Source organism: Schizophyllum commune, assembly GCF_000143185.2.
Source record: "Schizophyllum commune H4-8 unplaced genomic scaffold SCHCOscaffold_5, whole genome shotgun sequence".
Lineage (NCBI taxonomy): Eukaryota > Fungi > Basidiomycota > Agaricomycetes > Agaricales > Schizophyllaceae > Schizophyllum > Schizophyllum commune.
This window is the reverse complement of record NW_026089542.1, coordinates 3065147-3081090: the sequence shown is the minus strand read 5'-3', so window position 1 is coordinate 3081090 and position 15944 is coordinate 3065147. Positions and strand designations below refer to the sequence as shown.

Genomic DNA, 15944 nt, shown 5'->3' with positions numbered 1-15944 from the left:
AAATCCCGCCTTGGTTAAAGAAGTACCTGAGCGTAGGGGAGGACTTCAATGGGGACGAAGACCAATTCAAGCGGGGTGCACAGTCCCAGAGATTCGTTTGTCCCACCTGAGTCTACTCTGGCCTGCTCAACAGCTGTGCTGCCCACCAAAACGAACATCCGAAAGTCGAACCTCGCAGTGGGCTCAAGTCCATAACGTCCACGTGATGCGGACTGTGGTGGCTGTGACGACATGTCCTTGTCGCGCGCACCGCGCCGCTTTGACCGCGTCGCCTCTTGATTTCATCCCATCTTACCTCCTACGACGATGGCCTGCCCACATCTGAGCGAGATAACGCGTCTGGAGCCCCCGAGGCTCTCTCAGTCTGTGCATAGGGAGGAGTGCACGCAGTGCTTTGACAATCAGGTGAGGAGGAGGGCCGGAGATTGCTGATGAGCGATCGTGGCGGGGAGGGGCGACGAGACGAAGTTTCGGAGGGCAGCAAAAATGGGGACGTTGTCAGAGTTATGAAGAGGACGGAGGAATAGTCTGAAAGATTGCTATCTCTTAGCTACTCGGCGCTTACGGCTTGGAAGTAGATCGTCAATGCTGACAATGCATGCAGGATAGTCCTTCTGGAATCGACGTGTGCTTGACGTGCTTTAATGGAGGCTGCCTTGATCCTGGACGACACCATGCGCGTACACACGCCCAACGCGCGGGGCATCCTTTCACGCTCAATGTAAAGCGCAAGGCGCGCCCATCGGAACATAGGGTGTGTGTATGCGCGTCTGTTACATGGGCGCTTGCTGACGATGCTCTTTCTCCGATATCCTATCTGCATCTGCGCTCTATCACCCTGTCCGTCGCCTACATATCCCCTCTCGCATTTATTGCGCCTCCTCTCCAATTGCTTCGTTAGGCTAAGTCCGAGGAACCGCCAGCGAAGATGAAGAAACTTGCGATTGTGGAAGAGCGGGAGGAAGACAAGTACGAACATGTCACCACTATCAAGTGCTGGAAATGCAACCCTGAGACTGGCGCACCCCTCCCCGAGGCCGCCAACGACGACAAGGTGCGCGGCCCCTTCCCATTCACCGTAGCGCCTCCCCCTCCAGCCCGATCGCCATATACTCACGTCACCCTCATCCTAACCGCTCCCACCCCAGGTCAAAGCTCTCATAACCGGCGTCATGCAATCCATGTCCTCCGCCCGGCAGTCCGAGGTCCAAGCCTGGGAGGAGGAGATCCTCCCCTGCGAGCACACCCTCATGCTCCCCCAAGCCTCCACCGGCCCGATCCCCCAGTCCGGCCTCGCGCACTGCGCGGCGTGCGACCTGCGCGAGAACCTGTGGCTCTGCCTCACCTGTGGCGCGCTGGGGTGCGGGCGGCAGCAGTTTGGCGGCCTCGGGGGCAATGGGCACGGTCTGGCGCATTTCGAGGCGACGGGGCACCCGGTGAGCGTGAAGCTGGGGACGATCACGCCGGAGGGTGGGGCGGATATATATTGTTATACGTGCAACGACGCGAAGCAGGACCCGGAGCTGGCCGCGCATCTGGCGGCGTTTGGGATCAATGTGCAGACGCAGACGAAGACCGAGAAGAGCATGACGGAGCTGGTGAGCAGTTCTTCTCCACGACTTACCCTTGTTCCGTGTACTTACTGCCCTTTCAGCAAATCGAGCACAACCTCAAGTACGACTTCTCGCTCACCTCGGAGGACGGGAAGGCGCTGGAGCCACTCTTCGGCGCAGGCTTGACCGGCCTATCCAACCTCGGCAACAGCTGCTACATGGCGTCCGTCCTGCAAACAGTCTTCTCCCTGCCCGCTTTCCGCGAGCGGTACTTTTCCGTCGATGCTCTCAACACGCACGCAGAGACCTGTAGCGAGCCCTTACCCGCCGCCTGCGTTGAATGCCAGATGCGCAAGGTCGCGGATGGCCTCGTTAGTGGGAGATACGCGTACCCGGCGCCTACGCATGGCGGCTTCGCGCAGAGCTCGCCCATACCAGAAGGTATGCTCGTGCCGACGACTTCTGATACGAGCTGACCATCCATCTCTACCACCAGCCGAACCCCGCAAGCAGGACGGCTCCGTACCCGTCTTCCAAGCCGGGCTCAAGCCGACGGGTTTCAAGGCGCTGATCGGCAAGGGCCACGAGGAGTTCTCGACGATGCGGCAGCAGGACGCGGAAGAGTTCTTTACGCATTTGTTGAGCGTGCTGAGGCGGGATGCGCATAAGAGGAAGGATGGGAGCTTGAGGGGTGAGTTATTTTCCCTTCGCGTGTCTTCGGTTAGGTGCAAGTGTGGGTAGTAGCTGAGAGGAGGGGAAGGAAGGGGTCGTGAGGGAGACTGGCGAATACTCACGCGAAGCCCCAGATGCAACCCAAATCTTCTCGTACGGCCTAGAGCAACGGCTTCAGTGCACGGACTGCAAGCGGGTGCGATACCGCGTGGACGCGGCAGATACGGTCAGCGTCGCGGTGCCGGCGGTGGAGAAGAGCAAGGACGCGGAGGGAAAAATTCAGTACGAGGACGTGCGACTGATGGATTGTCTGGAGGCGCTGCTGAGCCCGGAGACGCTGGAGTATGCGTGCCCGTCGTGCGGGAAGAGCGTGTATGCGAATAAGTGAGTAGGTCTTGTGGTGAGGGGCGGATGTGTGGTGGGATACTTCGAGATGCAGGAATACTGACGCTTTTGTAGGCAGACGAAGTTCGCGTCCTTCCCAGAGGTGCTCGTCGTCCACGCGAAGAAGTTCACGCTCGTGAACTGGGTGCCGGCTAAGCTTGGTGGGTGTCAATCTCCCAACACTCAACCCCCAAGTCAGTCCCCTCTGCACAACAACTTACCCCGCCCCCAGACATCCCCGTCATCCTGCCCGAGCACGACACGGTCGTCCTTGAGGAGCGGCACCTCGGACGCGGCTTGCAACCCGGCGAAGAGCCCTTGCCCGAAGACGCCGCCGCCGCCGCCCCCGCCCTGCCGGAGTTCAACGCCGCGGCGCTGGGCCAGTTGGAGGCGATGGGCTTCCCGACCGTACGGTGCCAGAAGGCGCTGCTGGCGACGGGGAACAGCGACCCGGAGGCGGCGATGAACTGGCTGTTTGAGCATATGGAGGATCCGGGTGAGTGATTATAGGTTCAAGGGCGTTGAGGGGATAGCTTATGGAAAACGATCAGACATCGACGATCCCATTCAGCCTAGTGGTGGCGGCGGGGGTGCAGCTGAGCCGTCCGCCGAGCAGGTGGCCATGCTTGCGGATATGGGCTTCACGTCCGCGCAGGCCAAGAAGGCGCTTCGGGAGACGGTACGTCGTTCAAAATGACTTAACCTTAATCTCCAGTCCTCATGATCATCTTCAGGGCGGCAACGCCGAGCGCGCCGTCGAATGGCTCTTCAGCCACCCAGACGACATGGGCGAGGAGTCCGCGCCTACCGCATCGTCAAGCGCGCCGGCGCAGCCCGGGATCGGCGGCACGAAGGAGGCGCCCGTGCGCTTTGCGCTTAAGGCCTTCATCTCGCACAAGGGCCCGTCCGTGCACTCGGGTCACTACGTCGCGCATATCCGCGTAGGCGACGAGTGGGTGCTGTTCAACGATGAGAAGGTGGTGAGGGCGGATGCGGAGAGCGTGCGGGATCTGAAGCGGTTTGCGTATCTGTACTTCTTTGAGAGGGTTTGATGCGGAGGGGTTGATGCGGACGCAAATGCAATAAAGGCATGCAAATGCAATAAAGGCATGCAAAGGCAATAATGGGGGACGGGGTCACAATAACATAGGTAGTGGAATTGCATGGGTTTGGGAAGCACTGTATAGTAGCAGCAATCACAAACTAGTTGACGAGATGAGAGGCAGGGGGGTAACACGAGACTGGGCATCGTACTTGAGCCCAGAAATCTGAGAGAAGTTCAACCATGTTGTACACGTGATCGTGAGAAGCGAGTCACGCGTGTTCTTCGGCGCGTCGCGTCGCGCTGTTACACTCATTCTCCTAAGTGCGAGAGCATCTTTAAGGCTTTTAACTTCGAGTGTCGGCTCTTCTGGCTGAGTCCGCGCACTGCCCTACCCAAGAGTGTATCTGGAAGCCTCTTCGTATGTGTAAAGCCCGGCCTGCGTTGGCAGACTGGGTCGACAAGATCACCTTCGCTGCTCACAGACAGCCGATCTGGACGTGGACCATGGTATCGCTCTATCAGTCCCAAATTTGGTTATGCCCAGCATGGACTCAGCTGCAAGGTAGGCGAAATGAGTACCCTCGCTTACAATGTTTCAATTGGGTTGCGAACGCAGTGCTCCCGCGGAACAAGCAAGTGTCCTGGTTTCGTCCCTTCATCATCGACCACTTACTTTAACATCTGGTGCAGAAGGCCCCGCCATCCACTCGACCTCCCTCAAGGCTTGAGCTTCGCCCGAAAGTCTTGACAAGTATCAGCGAACGCAAGGAGTAATCATGCACGCGCGTCGGAGCGACGTGATGATGTCAGTCTCCTGCGGCTCCCTCAAGTACCACCCAACCGCCGTGGCCTCCTGCAATTAGCATCCTCATATCACCCCATCGCAATGTACGCACGATCCTCTACAGAGTACCCTCGCAGGTGCGTGTTCTGTTGAACAATGTGAACATCTGGGACTGACGATCAACAGGATGTCCGCGGGCGCTTATGCTGCTGCACCGCGTCCCGGAGGCTTCGTCCCGCACGGAGGCATATCCTCCCCATACGGCTCTGTCCCCCGCCCGGGCGATCTACCTCCCTCCTCAGTCGGCTCCTCCATCGCACCCGGCACCCCTCGCGCATCCAGCGCACCCGACGCCCTCGACTACCCGATCAACATACCGGGCAGCCCCGACACGAGGATCAACGCGCTGGCGACGCTTCTGGCTGAGGAGCGTACACGGGCGGATGCTGCCCGGGAGGACGCGTTGATGCTGAGAGAGGAGGTCATGGCGCTGAAGGCTGCACTTCGGGACCGTGACATGGAGATCGTGGACCTGCGCAGGGAACTTGCGACAGCGTCATCAGCGGCGCGGGTCTTTGAGGCCCGCGCAAACGAGGCAGAGGCGGGTGCGGCAAGGCTGGCCGATCGTCTGCCCTTGCGAGATGTTCCTCCGGGCACCCTTCCTCCGTCGCCGCCCATGAACGGTATGCAACGAAATGGGTAAGCTGCATGAATATCATGCATCGACTGTCCTAACCGTCCTTGATAGTCCACAACCCATGCCGTCGATGACCGCCCCTGGCCCCATCCCCGCCCCCGCACCGATACCCGCACCTCTAGTTTCCCCAACACCCCTCCGACCCATGCGCTCCCTCGACGCCGTAGTTGACACACCCATTCCCCCACCCGCCGGCCCCGGCCTCGTCGCCACCCCCGCCGCCGGAAACCGAGCCCCCGTCCTCGAGAACGCGCCCGCCCCGCCAGGCCGCATCCCCACCGCCGTCATGGACACCCTCCCACCCGGCTTCGTCCCGCACCAGCCCGCAGGCTCAGGTGCAGGCGTGGTCATCAACATCCCATCGCCCGGCTCCTCGCGATCCTCGACGTCTCCCGTCACGCCCGATTTCGCGACACCGCTGTCGCCGCTGTCCACGCCGAGCGAGGTGACCTCGGACGATATCATGATCTACCCGCGCACCACGTCCGCGGCGATGAACACCGTACCGCTTCCCGGCGTGAAGAACCCCTACGACCCAGGGCTGCCGTCCATGATGAGCCAGCTGCGAGTGTAGTACCTACTGGCACTTTATCCTCATCGGCATCCAACGTTGCGTATTTGAGCAGCATGTGTAGCATATATAATTTATCGTAAACGAAATGTATGTATACTGTAGTGTCAGCCAGATGTACAGACGTCCCGAGATCCTCAGAGCCTCCGATAAAAGAAAAAAGCGTATGAAGTTCGAGCCTCATCTACCATGAAAGCCTTCCAAGCTCGAGCAGCGCACGCATCACTGACAGACGACATTGTAGTTCGACTTCGTCTCCGTGCCGATGGTCAAGTCGAAGTTCATGTACGTCGAGCGCTCGCCCTCGTCGAGGCAGCCCTCCATGAATAGGGCCCCTGGAGTTCGATGTCAGCAATGGGCATGGGTTTCGACCAAGTGGAAGCAAGCGACGCACACGACTGCAACTGCGTAGTCGGCGCATCGGTGGACGGGAATGCCTAACAGAGATGTGCGAAGTCCAGTCACTCCGTCGAGCGCTTGTCCGGAGCGCGAACAGCCCAAAGGCACCGGGCGTCGAAGGCGACGACACTTAGGTTGATATACCGAGTCAAGGACGCGATCTGCGACGGGCTGTCATCCTCCGGATCCCTTCATGAGAGACCACCGCCGCTGCCGCACTTCGTACCTGTGGACGTCGGTATGGACGTGTGCAACACTTATACCTTACTTCCGACGGACATGAGGGATACACGAGTTTCGAGCTCACCTAAATATCATCCGAGTCCGAGCAATAGTCGTGCGACATATTCACCATAATCAAACAACGACGTACATCCGTTCCCCTACTTGCTCTCCAAATACGGCACAAGCACATCCTCATACACAGTCGCTCCCTGCCCACTATTAGCACACCTGCTCTCCAACATTGACCCGCACCCCACTCACCTTATACGTCCGCACCTGCTCCGGCCACCCCCTAATCGCACTCGCAAACCGCTCCGCCACACTCTCCCTCTTCCCCTCCCCCACCTCCTCCGTTTCTTCCTTAATCTTCTCGATCTCCCACACATACGTCCGGATCCCAAAGACAATCGCCCCGCTCCCGGGCAGGCGCCGCAGCGTCTGCCTTTCGGTGCGCATGCGCAAGGTCTCGGGCGTGACGATGAGCGGCTTGCCCTCCGGCGGCTGGTGCGCGTGGCCTGGGCGGTACTCGTCCTCGGGGCCGTTCGTCGTCGCGGACCAGGCGAGCTCTTCGGGGTCGATGGGGTTGTAGGCGGAGTCGTAGACCTTGGCGTTCAGTCCGGTGGAGTTGATGGGCGTGGTGCCGGAGGAGGGGTAGGTCGAGTCTTGGGTGCAGGTGGGAGGCTTGGGCTGGACGATTTGGAGGAAGTAGTTGTTCCGGGTGACGGGCTTGTCGACGGGGAATTTGAGGAAGAAGCGGTTCATGGAGGCGCGGAGGTTTTGCTCGTCTGCGTGCGTTGATCGATGAGCGTTCTCAAGAGGTGGGAGGTGGACGACTTACAGTATGGCACATTGCCGCTGGTGTGAATTTCGTCCAGCGGGCGACCTATCTTGTCCCGCATGCGCCAAAATCCGGGCACGCAGATAGCGCCGCCTTGGAAGTAGTACTGACTGTCATTGCCTTCAATCATGATAGCGAGGTCGTCCTGAACGCTGAAAGAGGGCAAAATTTGGAGTCAAGCAAAGATCGTGTAGCGAATGGTACTCACAGTAATGCGCAAGTGCGCAGAGCTTCCTCTCCTTCCTCGCGCGAGACGTCTCTCATCTGGCGCTTCTCGCCTTCGCCGTGCCATAGCGGCGAAGGCAGGCTATAGGTTTCGTTGACCGGAGGTATAAAGATGGACCTCCCGTCGGAAGAGAGCTGGTAAGACTTTGGATAGCGGCCAGCGAGGTAATGCGCGGCGGACAGCAGAAGTTCGACGGCTATAGGGTGAGCGGATGAGAGATCTGTTCATCTCATTTTGCAGTAATCGACTTACCAGCCTGGGCGCAAACGCCCTCCCGGACAACATCTCCGTTCCCCACCTCCTTCGCGGACAGAAGGCGGACGACATTGTGTCCGCGGGTGGCGATGCGATGCTTGCGGATACGATGGTAGTCGGGATATTGCTTGTCCACCTCGAACCATTCGGACTGGTTCAGAGACTTCAAGCCCATAGTCACACTAGGGAACAGTGAGTTAGATGAGATGGTAGACGCAAGCAGTAATCCTCACTGATATTGGCCCCATCTCCAAGGCCGATAGATGATGGGGTCAATCTGCAAAACATCACCGCCTGCCGTAGGATGAACCTCGGGCTCGGAGAACGAGTATATATTGGGGGGAAGAGGATTCCATGCTAGCAAAAGAGATTGCATGAGATCGAATGTGCTACTTTGAGATGTGGAAAGGCACTCACTTCCGTGCGGCCTATTCTTGTTCTTCTCGTTCAGAGACGCCAGATCCTCCGCGGGCGTTTTCGCTCCAATCTTCAACTGCTTTCGCTTATAGAGCGCCAGTACAGCGGCGCTGATCGCAGCTAGGAGAGCTAGTCCACTCAGATGAGCGCTGGAGAATCCATAAATTGAGTCGTTCATAGCGTCAAGCATTCTAAGCCGTTGCGAGCGAGATGGTGGACAGAAACAAGAAGAGGATCGAGATAAGCTCGTCGACGGGGGTCAGCCTCCATACCTGAGGCTCCTTCCCACGTAATTGCCTCTTATCGTCATATAGGGCGTGCAGGAGACGTGAATGGGGACTTCGCCTTGGTCACAGGTGGTCGCTTCAGCCGCGCTATCGGACCCGCGGTAGACAACTGCGACCTCAGGTTGCGAAGATGGACTCTATCATCGCGCTGAAGTCGCCCGCGGCCAATATAACGCTTCAGAAGGCATAGATAGGCGCCCAGTATCTCGCAGAAGGAAAGCTCTTATCGTGCGAAGTGAGGGTTCGGGATAGGAGAACCACGGCATTCGCCGAAATACACGTGACTAAAGCAAGGCAACAAAACATTGACAAACGCAAGCGTGACGCCCACACGCTATCACAACGCAAAGCAGCAATCGTTCAATGGAAAAGGGAGGCAGTAAACGGCTGTCGAACTAAAACTCTAAGGGCTAGCGTGGTCAGGTGGTAAGTACATGCTGCAAAGCAGACTCCGAGGCAGCGCATCTTTCACCGCAAGTACAGCTGCCACATTCGTATCCGAGTCCCTGGACCCCTCTATCCCCTCCTGCGCCAGACCCAGTACCTCGTATAGCGCTGGCGGCAGTTCCTTGTGCGTATTTTGTACCTGTCTGTTCCCTTTCTCCCCGAGCTGCCCAGCTTTGAGTCTGCGATAGTGCTTGCTGTATGCACTCACACCGACTGTGCGGAGGGCAGGGACTTTGGGAGAGCCCTGAAACTCCGCACCCGTACCTTCAGTGGGAAGAACGAGGTAGACCGAAGGCTGGCACGTCACGGTATGGGCGACGTGAAAGTCTGCGATCATAGAGGTCTCCGCTTGCGCCGCCTGGACTAGGTCGAGGAACGCGATGTAGTCCTTCTGATCGAGACGTCATACGCGACCGGATGCGTCAATAGCGATATGATCGTGCGTACAGTCCGTGTATTTGTTGGCGTTGCTGCGTGTAGTAGGGGGCACGACAGATACCTCTTCTGCATCGTCCCCGGACGAAGCGGTCTGGCGTTCGCTCTCGTGAAGTGATGTTGACACTTCCCGCGTCGCAAACACAGCCAGCCACACAGAGTCCCCGGTCATGCCACTCGAGGTGACCGCGAATACCAGATTATTTGACGAGAGATGCGTTGGAAGCGCACTGTCCTGCACGAGCGTTGCTCTTTGGCGCCAACCATCATGTGGCGATGACCATGTCAACAAGGGAGGGCCATCTTCGCAAGAGATATTCGTCGCTTGGGTCCTCGCTCTGTGAGACTCAAGGTCGTCGTGGCTGCCGCTCGCGCGGCGGAACACTGCAGCGAAGAGAGAATGAGTCGATCGCCTCTTGACAGACATGACCGCAGCGAGAAGGAGAGATGCCAGACACGTTGTATTAAGCGTTCAGAGACACGACTGTGACACGTGTGTGCGGTCTGAGGAGCCTGGAATTCATACAATGATGGAGGTTGAGGTCAACAGAGAACAACGTGGCCTTGCCACATGTCACATTCGTGACAACCACTTGGCGCTCAACCACTGGCACAAAGGAAGTCTCTGACGGGTAGGTATGCGCTCATCCCTGTACGCTGTCATTAAGCCACTCCGTCCACAAGAAGGAATTGTACTCACGAACTCAATGCGGCGCTTTCCTCGCCCTCGCTTGCACGCCCACAAGGTTCGCGTGCAACGCCTTCGTCACCGACGTCGACCCGCACTTCGTCGCTCGCTGGTACCTGTTCAAGATCGTACAGGCGACCTTGTTCGCCTTCCTCGCCGCCAACATCTCCTGCAATGCGCGAGGGTCATACTGGCCCGCATGCGTCTTCGCGTTCAACACGTTGCGGTGGACCTTGTCGACGGCCTTGAGGAGCGGTATAAGGCAAGGATGCTTTTGGATCCAGAAGACCGCGTTCTCCATGTCGATGTCGTTGTTCTCGTATATGATACGCAGCGCACGGACGTGCACCTGTAGCGGTCCGTCGTGCGAGAGGCACTTTTCGCGTGGCGTCCGATCCTCCTCCCAATTCGCCTCCGGAAGTCTTCGGTTTTTCTTCCACAGCACGTAGAACTCGCGTTGCTCGAGGCTGAAGGTTTTCATGGCCTCTAGCTCGAAGTTGATCTCTCCTCCCACCTCGAGCATGCCAAACGCGACGGCGAGAGAGGCGCCAGAGTCGACAATGCGCCGCCACTTGGCGGATTTCTGCACGATCTCGCTGACGGATTCGTCGCCGGTAGGAATGACCTCCTGGGGTAGGAAGACACGAGGCAGGTCATAGTTGACCTTGCATACATCGCGAGGTGGGACCAGTCGACCTGCGGGTGTTATCGCTTTGTGAATCGCCGTGCGCAGGGAGAGCCGCTCACTCATGATATCGTCCGCGCGCACTTGCGTTGTTCGAGATGGAGGTGAGAAGAGAGCGAACGAGCTTACTTATTAGCCCAGCGAGGAAGGCCATGCTAATGGCGTGGCGCTGAGCTTGAACTTCTCAATACTAGGATTTCCTTTTCGAACTTGGCCCGTGTGACCGCGTGTGTGACAGCGAACGTCGGCACTTACCGAACTTGTCCTCGACCATCAGCTCCTCGGATTGCTGGCCAGTTAACTAAGTGGATGGGTTCAAGCAACACTCTGCCGGCTGACCTCGAGGTCCGCTCTGTCTTTGAAGTCTACTCATCTACCGGATACAAGCCCTCCAACGCATCCCAGTTCACCATCCTCGCCGCATTCTTCCTCTACAGGTCGCCCCCATCGCCCTCGTCCGACACCGCCGAGATCAAGATAATATCGCTCGGAACTGGCACGAAATGCCTGCCGACCTCGCAGCTACCTCTGCACGGTGAAGCATTACACGACAGCCACGCCGAGATTATCGCACGTCGTGGCGCTATCCGCTGGTTTCTTGAGGAAATCCAGCGGATGTCGCAGTCGGATTCTGAAGATTCCGAGTGGGTCTCGAAAGCATCGGAAGGGACGTACACGCTCTGTGAAGGCGTTCACGTTGGGCTGTATATCTCGACTCTGCCTTGTAAGTATCTTACCTTCTTTCCTCGTCAGAGCAAACACACTGACGAAACAGAAGGCGGAGACGCATCGACCCGCTTCCTCGCCGCCGCACCACAAGACGCTGAGATAGCCGCTCTGAAAGAGTCAGCGGTGCGCCCAGTCGTTGACCCGACCACCGCAGCACGCGGCCGGGATAATTACGCCCTCACAGGCGTACTGCGTACGAAGCCCGGACGCGCAGACGCTCCACCCACAATGTCCATGTCATGCAGTGACAAGATTGCTGCATGGAGCGTTCTGGGCTTCCAAGGCGCGCTCGCGAGCCTTGTCCTGCCGAAGCCAATACACATAGACCACATCGTGGTCGGCGATGTACCCGAGGATATGCGTGACACCGTGCTAGAAGACTGCGAGCGCGCGCTTTGGAAGAGAGCTGGCCCAACTGCGCATCGGCCAGTCATCAGCTTTATCTCGCTCGACTTCATGCATTCCCGGGCGGCAGTGTCCTCCGCTTTAGGGACGCCATGCAACACTTCGTCTAATGAATGTGAAACCTTTTATCCTTCGCGCAAGTTTTCAGTCGGTTGACTGAAATTTGTAGCTCTCAGCTGGATAGCGGACGCTGTTCCACCGTGCGAGATCATCGTGAACGGTACAAGACGCGGCGTACCTCCCAGACACCAACTACGCCCCAAATCGATGTGAATCTGGTCTGAATTCACGTCGCTCCAGCTGAACATACCCTCTAGACCCCGAATATCGCAATTAGGCCTTTTCCGTGTGTTCTGCTCGTTGAGGCCCGTCCCGTACGCATCGTACCATATCACTGTGGCGATCCTACTCATCGTTTGCGCAGGCTCGGCACGACCTACTACGAGATTAAGAATACTGCGCAAGAATACACGCTCGCCAAGTCACAGCTGATAGGCCCTCAGGGTGCTTTTGCCGGATGGCAGCGAAGTGACCCTACGTTGCAAAAATTTGACGCGGAAGGCAACATCGTGAAAGATGTTCACCAAGCGCAGTGCTCCCAATCTGATTTATCTTGACGCTGGCTTCACGCTCGCCTACGCTAATGCATAACACCTCTCGTCCACCGTACATTATCAACACAGTAAGGATCATTACAAGAACATCAAGTGCAAGCGCGTACTGTCGTAGAAGACTAGAGAGCGCGTAAAGTAAGGATAGGCTGTAGTCCATGAAAGAGAAAGGTGTCGTGTACAGGTCGTGTATAAAGCCAGAAGACGACGTGGCCGTCTAGTTGGCCTTGGCCTTGTCGTGGACTGGGAAAAGGTCAACAGCCCCGTTAGACCCCGAAACAAATCGTAAAAACATGAATGCATATAAGTGTGTGCTAGAAATCCAAACCATCTAGTCGTACAATCCTTTTAAGATCTTCCAAGGGCCAGATAACCTGCGAGACGTGAGTGAGTCAACGGTCACGATCGGTCGAAGGGCTGCCAACATACCAGATCCATCCCACATAACTTTACTCCACCTTCGCCCTCGTCTCATCTGTGGCATGCACATTGTTCGCCGGACGCTCCGTCAGCGGCGGTGTCGAGGTCCCGAGCGTTGGCTCTGACAAATTGCCACCGGCCATCTTGATCGTCGCCGCCGACGGCCTTTGCACCGCCGCGTTCAGGGCTTCCGTGGCGGTAGTCTGCCCGTTCGAGATCGCAGGCTCTGACTTCGTCGGTGGAAGGTCCATGGCCTGGATAGCCGGTGTTGAGACCGTCGATCCATTATACGAGGCCATCTCGTCGTCGTCGCTGTCCCCGCGCGTGGACCCAGAAGAGTGACTGCTAGCGCTGCTCTCAGCCAGCTCCTTGCGCAGGGCCTCGAGCTCACGCTCGAACTTGCGGCCGAAGACCTCGATGTAGTACCCGCCACCGTTCCACACGCTAACCGCGAAGATCATGATCAGGAACGCGCCACTCCATCTCGGGCTATCGTATAGCGGCCAGATGGCTGGCAGGATGGTGATTATGGTGTACACTGCGCGAGAGGCTGGTATTAGCATGTGATTGTCCACGTAGATCCACGTCACTCACGAAGTTGACCACCCATAAACGCTAGTTCACGATATGCTTGGGGGACATTGGCAAGGGCGCGGCCAATAGCACTGCGGCGGTCGTTGAGGAAGTAGGAGAACGAGGTTGTGCGCTGCCCGGACTCGATCTTCTCGCGGCGGTCTATCAACACGAGCTTCCAGTACAGGACCTGCCAGATGAGATCTGCGGCGGTTTAGTACGATGGCTATGAATGGTCGACGGGGACTTACAGATCCCCCCGCTAAGCAAGATAGCCTTGAGCGGGTGCAGATGGGGCAGCTCCTTCAGCGCTGGGTATCGTTCCTCCGCGCCAGGGTAGAAATGTCGTATGACCGTGAATGTGAATGGGCCATAGATGTGTATGAACAGACTAGTGACCTTATCCTGATCGTGAAAGACGAGCGAGTTGCGCCAAGTGATAACCGCACTTCCCAGACTTCCGTGGCTGAGGCAGTAACACGCGACGAAGAGCGCCGGGCTCCAGGGCGCGAGCCACAGGAAGATGAAGTTGAGGATGGTGACGTAGTAGCAGAGGTCGAAGAGGAAATAATGCCATGCGCGTTGCTTGTACTTGTACCAGCGGAGGGGGATGAGGTAGGCCGAACCGATCGTGTACGCAAGGGGCACGTACTGCGGTGCCATGCCAAACATCAACGCTGAGAAGAGGACGGTCATGACACCGACGAAGAACGAGACCTTCTCGCGCGTGCGGACGACCTTGGTCGAGTGCCACGAGGCGGAGAGGCGCGTCATCCGTTGTTGGATCTGCGCGCAGCATAGGGCGTGTTAGAAAGTCGCGAGGTAGGGGACGCGCGCCACGCACCTTGAGCTTAAAGTTCTTCATCTCCTTGTCGAAGTCAACGGCCAGCCCCTCGCTCGAGCGCTCTCGCAGATCGCGAATGCGCGTCTTGAGCAGGTCGCCGGCGGAAAGGTCACGGATCTTGAACGTCTCCTCGGCCTTGAGCTTGAGGCGCTCACTCTGCGCCTGCAGTTTTCGCTGCCACAGGTCGACATGGGAGTCGAAGTACGTCTCGATCGTGTCTGACGAGATGTCAACGCGAGCGACGGCGAGGAGGGCGGGGTGCAATACCCAAAAGCGTGAACGCGCTTGCCCAGTCTGAGACATCGGGCTCGCGTAGAAACCTCTCAAAGGGTGCGGGGAACGAGCGTCCACTTAAGAAGGGTGGGGAAGGTGGTCTTGACATGGCGGTCTAGGAACAAGGAATAAAGCGTGATGAATGGCCAGGAAAACAAAGATTCTGTTGATGTGGCGCGCGCTTGGACCAGCGGGAGCTTTGCGGAGTTGCGGTCCGGCGCCGTCGTCACGCTTCGGCGCGCCGCCATTCGCCATTATTTCTTCCCTTGTCTTCGACCGCCATTATGTTTGGTAAACTCAGTCCGTATCGAAGCCTTCCAGTCAAACGAGGAAGCTGACCAGACTTAGCACATCTGGCATTCGACGCAATTCTCATCAGCGCTTTCCTCGCGGGCATCAAGCGCACAACTGGTTTAACGTGAGGTCTATGCTGGCAAGCCACTACGCCGCTAACAGCCCTTCAGACCAGCACTATCACAAGTACCGAACAAAGACGTTCGTCGTATGTGGCGCTTTCTCCTGTCCACTCATCGGAAACTCACCTCAGCTCGCAGAGATATTGGCCTCTTTCCTGGAGACAGGTATAGTGGATTTACGGCGCTCTCATGGTCGGGCCTCATGATAAATGCAGGGGAATATGTCTTTGACTTCGCTGTAGTGGTCCTTGGGGTGCGTGGTCTGCGAAAGGCGACGTAGCAGTTATTGATCATCCACAGAGGTCCAAGTCTTTCGAGCGAAAGCGATGATCGCCTTGCGCTACACCACTTGTATCATATCCCTTCTCGGTATATTTATTCCAGGCCTTTCCCTCTCGTCTCTCATTGGGCTCCACCGAACGGTATCACAATGCACATACACGCGGTATATTGGCAGCGTACTAGCCGAGGAAGTTATAGACGAAGAAGTGCAGGACGATGGAGCCTATGGCGAAGTCGGCAAATGCTCTGCGGACGGTTTAACGACAGTTACGATAGTGAATACCTCCACACACCTTTCAGGGGATACGTCCTTGAACTCTCCGCGATTGTCTGGGTTGACTTGGGCACGCAATGACGCCGTGAGGACGAACTGGCCAACCGTGCTTCCAAAGCTGCGGGAAACGATGAGATTGAGGTGGGGGGTCATGCATGCCACGCACCCAGCAAGGAAGGCGTTGAAGGGGAAGTTGGTGACAAGGATGCAGTACAAGAATTGAATGACGCCCGAGAGAATGAGGAAGACGAGGAAGGAGTCGACGAATTTGAGACGATCCGGGGTTTGTTCGTTATATGCCTTCCACAAAGCTTGTAACGCATCCTTCTGGGATGCTTCAGAGGGCGTGCTCGTCGTCGCTGTCGTCTTCGGCGCCATTTGTGCTTCAAAGTTCTGCGCAACTCGCGAGACGTGGACACTTCTCGGCCCGCGGGATCCGGCGAAAGCGCCTGCCAAACATGGCACGCCGGCGTCTTCGTCCAAGTTTTCTGAATTCCGCTCGCCGTCGC

The 15944-nt window shown here is 57.5% G+C and overlaps 10 protein-coding genes across 10 annotated transcripts; 4 read left to right on the top strand and 6 right to left on the bottom strand.

Moving 5' to 3' along the window:
• Nucleotides 1-265: 265 nt before the first annotated feature.
• Nucleotides 266-3824, top strand: SCHCODRAFT_02748181 (ubiquitinyl hydrolase). The gene is made up of 11 exons (XM_050347212.1): nt 266-405; nt 605-754; nt 902-1054; nt 1149-1598; nt 1655-1994; nt 2050-2244; nt 2360-2609; nt 2685-2770; nt 2842-3105; nt 3161-3288; nt 3344-3824. Exons 1-11 carry the CDS (start codon nt 307-309, stop codon nt 3659-3661), a joined length of 2433 nt encoding a protein of 810 aa, XP_050200764.1. The 5' UTR covers nt 266-306; the 3' UTR covers nt 3662-3824.
• A 276-nt stretch (nt 3825-4100) lies between these two features.
• SCHCODRAFT_02577300 (uncharacterized protein) lies at nt 4101-6058 on the top strand. Its single transcript, XM_003038242.3, has 5 exons — nt 4101-4216; nt 4271-4286; nt 4345-4575; nt 4625-5137; nt 5187-6058. Exons 3-5 carry the CDS (start codon nt 4541-4543, stop codon nt 5707-5709), a joined length of 1071 nt encoding a protein of 356 aa, XP_003038288.1. The 5' UTR covers nt 4101-4216; nt 4271-4286; nt 4345-4540; the 3' UTR covers nt 5710-6058.
• Nucleotides 6059-6424: 366 nt separating this feature from the next.
• SCHCODRAFT_02624391 (uncharacterized protein) lies at nt 6425-8348 on the bottom strand. Its single transcript, XM_003036876.2, has 7 exons — nt 8067-8348; nt 7883-8006; nt 7647-7831; nt 7377-7590; nt 7169-7320; nt 6592-7115; nt 6425-6539 (listed from the first exon to the last, which is right to left on the bottom strand). The coding sequence occupies exons 1-7, from the start codon at nt 8254-8256 to the stop codon at nt 6489-6491; spliced, it is 1440 nt and encodes a 479-aa protein (XP_003036922.1). The 5' UTR covers nt 8257-8348; the 3' UTR covers nt 6425-6488.
• A 366-nt stretch (nt 8349-8714) lies between these two features.
• On the bottom strand, nt 8715-9298 carry SCHCODRAFT_02624387 (uncharacterized protein). Its single transcript, XM_050345235.1, has one exon. The coding sequence runs from the start codon at nt 9135-9137 to the stop codon at nt 8757-8759; it is 381 nt and encodes a 126-aa protein (XP_050200763.1). The 5' UTR covers nt 9138-9298; the 3' UTR covers nt 8715-8756.
• SCHCODRAFT_02731592 (uncharacterized protein) lies at nt 8760-9775 on the bottom strand. The gene has a single exon (XM_050347130.1). The coding sequence runs from the start codon at nt 9660-9662 to the stop codon at nt 9204-9206; it is 459 nt and encodes a 152-aa protein (XP_050200762.1). The 5' UTR covers nt 9663-9775; the 3' UTR covers nt 8760-9203.
• A 51-nt stretch (nt 9776-9826) lies between these two features.
• On the bottom strand, nt 9827-10772 carry SCHCODRAFT_02624386 (uncharacterized protein). The gene is made up of 3 exons (XM_050345234.1): nt 10671-10772; nt 9936-10619; nt 9827-9885 (listed from the first exon to the last, which is right to left on the bottom strand). Exons 1-2 carry the CDS (start codon nt 10672-10674, stop codon nt 9940-9942), a joined length of 684 nt encoding a protein of 227 aa, XP_050200761.1. The 5' UTR covers nt 10675-10772; the 3' UTR covers nt 9827-9885; nt 9936-9939.
• A 110-nt stretch (nt 10773-10882) lies between these two features.
• SCHCODRAFT_02540792 (uncharacterized protein) lies at nt 10883-12411 on the top strand. The gene is made up of 5 exons (XM_003038241.2): nt 10883-11332; nt 11387-11857; nt 11912-12011; nt 12060-12125; nt 12167-12411. The coding sequence occupies exons 1-5, from the start codon at nt 10918-10920 to the stop codon at nt 12357-12359; spliced, it is 1245 nt and encodes a 414-aa protein (XP_003038287.1). The 5' UTR covers nt 10883-10917; the 3' UTR covers nt 12360-12411.
• On the bottom strand, nt 12340-14621 carry SCHCODRAFT_02540789 (uncharacterized protein). The gene is made up of 6 exons (XM_003036874.2): nt 14458-14621; nt 14191-14408; nt 13598-14132; nt 13368-13550; nt 12783-13311; nt 12340-12727 (listed from the first exon to the last, which is right to left on the bottom strand). Exons 1-5 carry the CDS (start codon nt 14570-14572, stop codon nt 12803-12805), a joined length of 1560 nt encoding a protein of 519 aa, XP_003036920.1. The 5' UTR covers nt 14573-14621; the 3' UTR covers nt 12340-12727; nt 12783-12802.
• Nucleotides 14622-14747: 126 nt separating this feature from the next.
• On the top strand, nt 14748-15209 carry SCHCODRAFT_02700837 (DUF1748-domain-containing protein; the record flags this gene model as incomplete). The annotated part of the gene is made up of 6 exons (XM_003038240.2): nt 14748-14763; nt 14812-14881; nt 14928-14965; nt 15018-15044; nt 15095-15132; nt 15180-15209. 6 exons carry the CDS (start codon nt 14748-14750, stop codon nt 15207-15209), a joined length of 219 nt encoding a protein of 72 aa, XP_003038286.2.
• On the bottom strand, nt 15063-15832 carry SCHCODRAFT_02624379 (defender against death DAD protein). Its single transcript, XM_003036873.2, has 3 exons — nt 15602-15832; nt 15455-15553; nt 15063-15407 (listed from the first exon to the last, which is right to left on the bottom strand). Exons 1-3 carry the CDS (start codon nt 15811-15813, stop codon nt 15341-15343), a joined length of 378 nt encoding a protein of 125 aa, XP_003036919.1. The 5' UTR covers nt 15814-15832; the 3' UTR covers nt 15063-15340.
• Nucleotides 15833-15944: the final 112 nt, after the last annotated feature.

What these genes read in the sequence shown, in the direction of transcription:
- SCHCODRAFT_02748181 (XM_050347212.1), top strand. Translation starts at nt 307, where the DNA reads ATGGCCTGCCCACATCTGAGCGAGATAACGCGTCTGGAGCCCCCGAGG. An exon ending in CGCAGTGCTTTGACAATCAG is followed by an intron (nt 406 to 604) that starts GTGAGGAGGAGG and finishes CAATGCATGCAG; the next exon opens with GATAGTCCTTCTGGAATCGA. An exon ending in GAGCTCGCCCATACCAGAAG is followed by an intron (nt 1,995 to 2,049) that starts GTATGCTCGTGC and finishes CTCTACCACCAG; the next exon opens with CCGAACCCCGCAAGCAGGAC.
- SCHCODRAFT_02577300 (XM_003038242.3), top strand. Translation starts at nt 4,541, where the DNA reads ATGTACGCACGATCCTCTACAGAGTACCCTCGCAG. An exon ending in TCTACAGAGTACCCTCGCAG is followed by an intron (nt 4,576 to 4,624) that starts GTGCGTGTTCTG and finishes GACGATCAACAG; the next exon opens with GATGTCCGCGGGCGCTTATG. An exon ending in AACGGTATGCAACGAAATGG is followed by an intron (nt 5,138 to 5,186) that starts GTAAGCTGCATG and finishes CGTCCTTGATAG; the next exon opens with TCCACAACCCATGCCGTCGA.
- SCHCODRAFT_02624391 (XM_003036876.2), bottom strand. Translation starts at nt 8,256, where the DNA reads ATGCTTGACGCTATGAACGACTCAATTTATGGATTCTCCAGCGCTCAT. An exon ending in TGGAGATGGGGCCAATATCA is followed by an intron (nt 7,832 to 7,882) that starts GTGAGGATTACT and finishes ACTGTTCCCTAG; the next exon opens with TGTGACTATGGGCTTGAAGT. An exon ending in CTGCGCACTTGCGCATTACT is followed by an intron (nt 7,321 to 7,376) that starts GTGAGTACCATT and finishes GCCCTCTTTCAG; the next exon opens with CGTTCAGGACGACCTCGCTA.
- SCHCODRAFT_02624387 (XM_050345235.1), bottom strand. Translation starts at nt 9,137, where the DNA reads ATGATCGCAGACTTTCACGTCGCCCATACCGTGACGTGCCAGCCTTCG.
- SCHCODRAFT_02731592 (XM_050347130.1), bottom strand. Translation starts at nt 9,662, where the DNA reads ATGTCTGTCAAGAGGCGATCGACTCATTCTCTCTTCGCTGCAGTGTTC.
- SCHCODRAFT_02540792 (XM_003038241.2), top strand. Translation starts at nt 10,918, where the DNA reads ATGGGTTCAAGCAACACTCTGCCGGCTGACCTCGAGGTCCGCTCTGTC. An exon ending in GTATATCTCGACTCTGCCTT is followed by an intron (nt 11,333 to 11,386) that starts GTAAGTATCTTA and finishes ACGAAACAGAAG; the next exon opens with GCGGAGACGCATCGACCCGC. An exon ending in AGGCCCGTCCCGTACGCATC is followed by an intron (nt 12,126 to 12,166) that starts GTACCATATCAC and finishes TCGTTTGCGCAG; the next exon opens with GCTCGGCACGACCTACTACG.
- SCHCODRAFT_02540789 (XM_003036874.2), bottom strand. Translation starts at nt 14,572, where the DNA reads ATGTCAAGACCACCTTCCCCACCCTTCTTAAGTGGACGCTCGTTCCCC. An exon ending in TGAAGAACTTTAAGCTCAAG is followed by an intron (nt 14,133 to 14,190) that starts GTGCGTGGCGCG and finishes TGCTGCGCGCAG; the next exon opens with ATCCAACAACGGATGACGCG. An exon ending in GTTTATGGGTGGTCAACTTC is followed by an intron (nt 13,312 to 13,367) that starts GTGAGTGACGTG and finishes CCTCTCGCGCAG; the next exon opens with TGTACACCATAATCACCATC.
- SCHCODRAFT_02624379 (XM_003036873.2), bottom strand. Translation starts at nt 15,813, where the DNA reads ATGGCGCCGAAGACGACAGCGACGACGAGCACGCCCTCTGAAGCATCC. An exon ending in TTCAACGCCTTCCTTGCTGG is followed by an intron (nt 15,554 to 15,601) that starts GTGCGTGGCATG and finishes CGTTTCCCGCAG; the next exon opens with CTTTGGAAGCACGGTTGGCC. An exon ending in AAGGACGTATCCCCTGAAAG is followed by an intron (nt 15,408 to 15,454) that starts GTGTGTGGAGGT and finishes AACCGTCCGCAG; the next exon opens with AGCATTTGCCGACTTCGCCA.